The sequence below is a fragment of the Cariama cristata genome, unplaced genomic scaffold, assembly GCF_000690535.1.
Source record: "Cariama cristata isolate BGI_N322 unplaced genomic scaffold, ASM69053v1 scaffold5121, whole genome shotgun sequence".
In the NCBI taxonomy this organism is placed as follows: Eukaryota; Metazoa; Chordata; class Aves; order Cariamiformes; family Cariamidae; genus Cariama; species Cariama cristata.
In genome coordinates this window covers 66,844-74,233 of record NW_009597426.1, presented here as the reverse complement: position 1 = coordinate 74,233, position 7,390 = coordinate 66,844, and the positions used below count along the sequence as shown (strand labels likewise).

General features: G+C 49.2%; 1 protein-coding gene across 1 annotated transcript; it reads left to right on the top strand.

Annotated features, from left to right (window-relative positions):
* Nucleotides 1-264: 264 nt before the first annotated feature.
* Nucleotides 265-5,791, top strand: DNASE1L3 (deoxyribonuclease I-like 3). Its single transcript, XM_009708868.1, has 8 exons — nucleotides 265-423; nucleotides 2,099-2,187; nucleotides 2,826-2,918; nucleotides 3,224-3,336; nucleotides 3,872-3,984; nucleotides 4,351-4,508; nucleotides 5,334-5,430; nucleotides 5,663-5,791. The coding sequence occupies exons 1-8, from the start codon at nucleotides 292-294 to the stop codon at nucleotides 5,789-5,791; spliced, it is 924 nt and encodes a 307-aa protein (XP_009707170.1). The 5' UTR covers nucleotides 265-291.
* Nucleotides 5,792-7,390: the final 1,599 nt, after the last annotated feature.

Sequence of the window (7,390 nt, the reverse complement as noted above, 5' to 3'; positions counted from 1 at the left end):
GGATGCTGGGGTCTGTCAAGACAGTTGCTCCTCCAGGATGAGGAGGTTGGCTCAGAAGAGCTGGTTTTCCCCCAAGGCAGAAGTTCAAAGTCTCCATCCTGCTTTGTGCTGGGAGATGGAAGTGAGGGAAAGGAGGAAATGGCAATTCCTGTTCATGTTCGTGATTGACACAGCAGACTGCTCAGTTTGACCTCCCAACTGGCCACAGAGGGACGGATACACAAACACACATACACGCATATATATTTATAGGCACGCTCACAGCAACTCATTTAGTCCAAGTCCCTGAAGATGTTGCTCTTCATCTTGCTTTCGCTCTTCAATTTCAACCCAGCTCTGAGCCTAAAAATCTGCTCCTTCAATGTGAGGTCTTTTGGAGAAACTAAAATAGCCAGACCTGAAGTCGTCGATGCCTTGGTAAAGGTACGTTCATTTGCCTGGATGAGACAGGATTTATTAGCTGCGTGATGTTGCACTTTATTATATTTTCACAGTCGAATTTCAAGTAAAAAAAATTGGGTGAATAATTTAAATAATTTTATACTCTTAGAGTAAAAATTGGCCTGTGGTTGAGTAGGATGTTTGCCGTTATTTTAGCCTGCATGGGAATATAACAGAAACATTTGCTGTTTCCTTTGGAAATGAAGTTAGGAAAGGAGGAAAACTTCTGTGCACAGTGAAAATAATTTTCACTTTGAATCCATGGAGCTTGGTTTTGTGATACATTATTTACCTTGCTTATGTGCTAATTATTCTGAAATATTCTTGTCTAATTAAACATATTCTCAGGACAGCAGAACATATCATATTAGAGTGTGAATTGAAAAGCCCGACTGCTGACTTACGTAAACAAACCCTCACCATCAGGCTTCCTCTGCAGCAGCTGAAGATAACTCAGCTTTTTAAAAGAACGACATTATGGACCTGTAGCTTTTGCAAGTGCCCTCCGAGATGCCACAGTAATGGAGGACGCGGTGCTTGGTGTTACTGGGATGGCTGCAAGTGCTGAATGGCAGCAGCGAGGAATGCCACCATTCAGCTGGGTACTAATCCTTTCATTGCAAACAGCTGAAGAGGGCTTTGCTTAGGGTTTGCATTCCTGGACTGTTCTTCCTATACTGTCAGCACTACGGGAAATATATAATAAATTATGGGCAATATATTAATTTCTACAAGTTTCAGGGGGCAAAAAGAGGCTTTTTTTTTCCCCCTGAATATCACCCACAAAATTTAAATAGCAACAAAACCAGGGGCAGAAAGAAGCTCCTGAACACGCTGGTCCCACAGGGAATCCCAGCTCCGGCCATGGGAGCTGAGCCAGGCTGGGGCAGCCTCCCCCCCCTCTCCCCAGCACCCTGCAGCTCCCCTGCGATGCTGCAGCCCACGGGTTTTTTTTGACCTTGTTTTCAGACCGGGGGTCGTTTTGGGCTCTACAGGCTATTTCAGAGGGGTCTGCAACGGATTACTGGGACAGACAAATGCTGACAGCAGATGCAGATTTTGGAAGGCACAGCGTAGTGATGGGCCTTAGGGGTATATACACCAGAAAAAGGATGGAAACCATTGCAGTGCATTCATGATAGATGCAAACAGGCTCTCCTCGATGTCCCCCCCATTCTCCTGCCACATCCACCTGGGCTCCCAGTGAGCTGGGATGTTTGTGTGCAGCACCGGTCCGAAGCAGAGAAGAAAGCCTATGTGGCAAGGGGCAGGGAGGAGAGAAAAGTGCGACTGACCATGGCGGGGAGGGGGGGCAGGGGCAGCACCCCAACAGTGGTGGGGGGAGAGTGGGCTCGCAGCAGCGGCTCTCGCTGCCCCTTCCCCTCCACACTTCCTCCTCAGGGTCAGGCACAGAAGTTTTTCAACAAACCCGAAACTGCTCCGTTCTTGAGTTCCCTCTCTCAGCTCTGGCGTAGGCGTGAGGCAGCTCTGAAAGCAGAAGGGCTTTGCTCCAGCCGCTGCCCCCCTCCCACGACCCCGGGCTGGGTGCTCCTTCTTCCACAGAGGTCTTTCCCTGCACCAGTAACCACTTCTTTCTAATGTCTTTCTAATCCTCCAAAACGCGCTTCGTGCATACTTCTGCTCTTTCCCCTTGCAGATTATTTCTCGCTGTGACATCATGTTGCTGATGGAAATAAAGGAGAACAAGAACCAGGTTTGTCCTCTCCTGGTGGAGAAGCTCTCCAGGTAGGGTGGCCGTGGGCAAGTAGGCAAATATTGGGAAAGATTCTTGGCAAGAGCCTGTGTTCTTCTCTGCAGTGCCTTACCGGGGCGAAAGCTCAGGGTCTGGGCTCTGTCCCAGCCATCAAGGAAGGACCAGGCCCTGGCAGCCTCGCTGAAGGCCAGGAGAAAAGCTATTTCCAGACCACTGTAGGACACATATTTTTAACTCAAAATAACTAAGTTAAATTCAATTTGTTAAAGATGAATTCTCAAAGGAAAACAGAAGGGAAGGACAGGCCCTCTCCTGGCTAGTACCAGGCTGTGGAAGGGCAACTGCCTTTCTGCAGGGTTGGGAATTGGTTTAGGTTGGGGGTGGCCTGCCTGGACTGACAGCAAGAGTGAAGAGCAGCACATGCCTGGCTGGACGTGACGGCCAGCTGATGGAGGGACAGAGGCTGCAGTGAGCAGGGGGGGTACAGTGAAAGAGCCAGCGATGGAGCACAAGTCCTGACCACAGGTCCTGAAAAGGGTTTACTGTCTCTACCACCCACCCCTGAGGTCGGGCAGGCAATGTCCCATAGCCTTGGGCACAGGTGAAATCACCTCCTCCTCAGCCCCTTGCAAATGCAGAAATAAACTCAGGGACATCACTTTCCTTCCAGCCAGCTGAAGGGGCCAAAGGAGGAATACAGCTGCATGGTCAGCAAGAGGCTGGGAAGGAAGAGCTACAAGGAGCAGTATGCCTTCATCTACAGGTGACCGAGCTGTCCTCGCCAACGAGCCAGCCCCTGACCCTGCCCTCCCGGGTCGCAGCCCTGTAGAGACAGGCTGGACACGGTGGTGGCCCCACTCTAAGGGGGCTGGAGAGGGACAAGGGACAGGTTGTGCGGGTGGGATGGGCTGTGCCTGGCTGCAGCGATCATCCCAGGCACAGCCACCAGCATGGCTGTGTCTGTCCTAGATCATGACCCAGGGTCTGGATCAGAGCATGGAGTCAGTGTTAGACATGGCCCAGTAAGCCATGAGCGTGACAACCCCTATCCTGTTTATTCCGCTGCAGGCAACATCTGGTATCGGTGAAAGAAACCTACCAGTATCCTGACACCCAGCCTGGGGACGAGGATGTCTTCTCCAGAGAGCCCTTCGTTGTCTGGTTCCAGTCTCCAAAAACTGGTGAGATGTTTCAGAAACAAATCGTTCTCCCACTGGCAGGTCTCACCAAGCAAGGCAGCACCAGCTGGACCGAGCACGTGGTGGGGGGCAGGCAAAAGGGGCCGCATCCTGACCCCATGCCGCATTTCCTTACAAGAGCAGCATTTTGCCTTTGGGGCTGCTGCCTCCAGCATTGCCTGCAGCTCAGTGCACGCCACAGCCCCAGGAAAGCCTCTGCTGCTACCACGGGCAGTGGTTTGGCAGATGTGCTCCATGCCGCTGGCACGGCCGTGGGGGCAGCTGTTGCCGTGGGTGTGGGAGAAGGGTTTGCCTTGCCCTGACACAGCACCTCACCGTGCCGCAGCTCAGCCTCAGCTGGGCAGCTGGCGGGGAGCACGCTGCAATTACACAGCCGTCGCCTCTGATCCACAGCCAGAACAGAAGCTGTTTCTTCTTCAGAAAAACCTTCTTGCTTCCTAGTCAATCTCTGTTTCTTTGTGATTCAGTGTGTGTTCAACCACTACATTTTTTCCTGTTCTTTTGCACTGTTTTTAAGCTGTCAAAGAGTTTGCTGTAATCCCTCTGCACACCACACCGGAGACAGCCGTACGGGAGATTGATGAGCTCTATGATGTGTATTTAGATGTGAAACAGCAGTGGAAAACCGAGGTTAGTTGCCACAACTACATTACTAACAGCAGCTTTGGTACTGGCACTCTATTCACCATTCACAGCCTGATAACTTTAAAACAATTGATTAACAATCCCCAGATTTTGAGTATCTTTTTGATGTATTTTCATAGAGTTCTCCACATTTTAATCAATAATCATGATCCTCTGATAAAACCATTGTTTTATCAGCCTGCCTTGGTGGTGCCCCCAGCAGAAAGGAGAAGCCTCGCTGCGCTCAATGAGTGCTTGCTGTTTGAGCTGTAATGGCTATTGGGAGCATCCATTGACCCCAAAAAGTCCTTGCCAGCCTTCTTTTGAAGAGATTACCTCATCATTACTTCTGAAAACCCTCCTACCTTCCAGAACTTCATCTTCATGGGGGACTTTAATGCTGGCTGTAGCTACGTTCCCCAAAAGCAGTGGAAGAACATCCGGCTGAGGACTTACTCCGAATTCATCTGGCTGATTGGTGACAAGAACGACACAACGGTGAAGAGAAGCACAAGCTGCCCGTACGACAGGTAAAGGGTTCACTGCCAAACCATTCTCTGTTTATGACTCTCTGAGAAAAAGAAATGCATGGAAAGGTGTCAGTCTGATTGGTGACAAGAACGACACAACGGTGAAAAGAAGCACAAGCTGCCCGTACGACAGGTAAAGGGTTCACTGCCAAACCATTCTCTGTTTATGACTCTGAGAAAAAGAAATGCATGGAAGGGTGTCAGTGACTGTCAGATGAAGCAAATGTGCATGAGGCCTTCAAAGGTAAAATAGTGTCCATGGGGAAATGAAGTCTGAATACTTTAGTCAGGAGCACAGAGCACTTTGCAGGCTTGTTGGCAAGCAGTTTTGCAGAAAGGGCAAGATTTCATGCAAGAACCAGCCGTTGCTGTGGCTTAGGTGGAGATAAATTACTCAGCACTTCTCATCTGCAGGGAGCCCTGCAGACACCCAGGCAGAAGGTGCTGCTGTCTCCTTTGTGCCAGCTTTACACAATGGTTTTTCCTCTTGCATTTGAAATTTGGATTGACAAACGCAAAATCTGGTTCTGCTCAGGAGGTGGTACCTCTCACCTTCCCCTGGGTTTAGATACAAGCTATTTAATGCTGGCTTCCAAGGCTGATGCATGCCATGATACTTGGGTACCTCGCTGCCAAGGAAAGCAATCAGCCAAACTCAGCACAAAGCAGGTGCTGGCATCTCTGAGTAGGCAGCCCATGTGTAAGGACAAACCATACACAGCTGTGACTCCATCGAGGCTGCCTCTCTGGCCACCAGCACGGTGCAGAGTGGTTGCTGCTGGTCGGGCACCCCATAACAGCACCCCATTCCCTTGCTCCTTGCAGGATCGTGGTCAGTGGGCAGAAGCTCATCCACGCTGTCGTGCCACACTCTGTCAATATCTTTGATTTCCAGAGCGACTTTCAGATGACCGAGGAGCAGGTAAGCACAGCACAGCCTCTGCAGCAGTGGGGCAACAGCTCACACAGGAGCGCAAAGCCAATGGTATCCAGATAGTTCTAAATGTGGTCTTGGACATAAAACAGTGCATCCTCCCAAAGTGATGCAATACTCGCATTGCACCTCCCTACCACCTCAGTGGAACTCTCTGGGACAGGGTTTGGAAAGAGCAAGGGGGGCCGGCTCCCAACCCCTCTGTGTCCTTGTCTTGCAGGCGCTGGGCGTGAGTGACCACTTCCCAGTAGAGTTTGAGTTAAAAACGAAAGGCGGCTTCTTCAACTGGCTGAAATCACAGTTTTCAAAGAAGAGGAGACCAAGAAAGAGGCACTACTCGAGCTCATGAGCGTGCCGAGTCCTCTCACATGGCATGGAAATACATGGATGCCAACAGATCTTGTAGGACACTGGTGTAGATATGCTCACAGCAAGTGCAATATTTAGTGGAAAAAACAAATAGTTTGTTAAAGTTCAAATGGAGTAAAGAGGCAAATTAAACCTTCAGTTTATTTACCTCATTGTATGTAAAAATAAACCAGCTAGAAGCAGCATACTATACTTACTGTACTGATCACAAATGCGAGGAGCTACTGCAAGGGTAAAATACTTTTGTGTCCTTTATCTGCAACACCTGAAGGGCAGGGACCTCCACGCGTTCACATGGCCTCCGGAGCTCTGCCATTCTTCTGCAGGGGCAGAAGGATTAAAAGGACCTTTCTGCATCATGTCTGCGTGTGTGTGTATGCTTCAGAGCTGCTACGAGTGGGACACAGGTCTGTGTCTGATGATTTGCAACGTAAAATGTTGCTGAACTTGAGTATTTGCTCGGTGTGGGCTTGAAACTGCTCACAGCATTAAGGGCTTGGGGAAAGACAGAAAGAAAAGACAGCGGGAGAGGCTGTGAGACCCCCTGTTCGGCACTAACCCAGCAGGAGCAGCAGGCAGAGAGCGCTGGTGGTTCTCACCTCTGCCTGCAAACCTCAGGTGAGACGTCCTGCAGATCCCAGGTGACAGTGCTGCCAACAGAGAGCATCAGCAAATTTGACATTAAAATCTGATTTCAGCATCCTGATATGGAAGTGAGCTGCATCCGCCCCCCAAAAAAACCTCAATGGCAACCTAAAGTTCTCCGATGAAGCAGACTTTAATGATGATTATTTAATGTAGTGGTGTAGCAATCTGTTTTCTCAGCTCAGCCTACAGGCTGTATTTAGTGCAAACCAAACCCTGTCACACAGATGGCATCTGAAAAGTGGGAATAATCCAACTGTGAGTAGAGGCAGATATTCATCTCCCATCATCAACACCCCCCGGTTTGTCTGCTGATGGGGCAGGAAGGGCTAGGAAACGAGATAGGCTTTTAGGGAAGGAAAACAGTTTGGCCTTTGTAGAACTCGCTGTCCGGGGAGAAAGAATTTGAGGGAAGAAACTAAATCAAGAGGAGATTATCCCAGGGGCGTGCAGGGCAGACAACAAACCCTCCAGCTTTCAGCAGCAATTAATCTTGAAACGATGCAGCATTTCATAAGCTCCCTCAGTTATACTCCAGTCAAGGCAAAGGAAAAGAGCCTGATTTAGAACAAATATTTACATAGAGATTTTTATAGAAACGCCAGGGTCTGGCTGACAGCAGTAATGGGTCATGTAAAGGCTGAAATCAGTCTAAGTCTCTGGCTTCATGTCTTAGTCCTACGTAAGTCCCTACTCTTTCTTGGCTTTCAGAAAGCAGCAGTGCACAAAGGAATAAATCACACTCCAGGAAAGCAATAATGGATACATTGAATCATGAAACAGATGTAATTTCCACTAAGTTTTACTGAAAATCTTTGTCCTTATTTGCAATATCAAATACAATCCTTTACCCAGCATTTGAAGAGACGTGTCCGGAGAGTAGGTGCACCGTATGATGTCATGCTCAGCATACAAAGCTGGGGGAAGAAGGAAG

What these genes read in the sequence shown, in the direction of transcription:
- DNASE1L3 (XM_009708868.1), top strand. Translation starts at nt 292, where the DNA reads ATGTTGCTCTTCATCTTGCTTTCGCTCTTCAATTTCAACCCAGCTCTG. An exon ending in TCGTCGATGCCTTGGTAAAG is followed by an intron (nt 424 to 2,098) that starts GTACGTTCATTT and finishes TTCCCCTTGCAG; the next exon opens with ATTATTTCTCGCTGTGACAT. An exon ending in AACAGCAGTGGAAAACCGAG is followed by an intron (nt 3,985 to 4,350) that starts GTTAGTTGCCAC and finishes CCTACCTTCCAG; the next exon opens with AACTTCATCTTCATGGGGGA.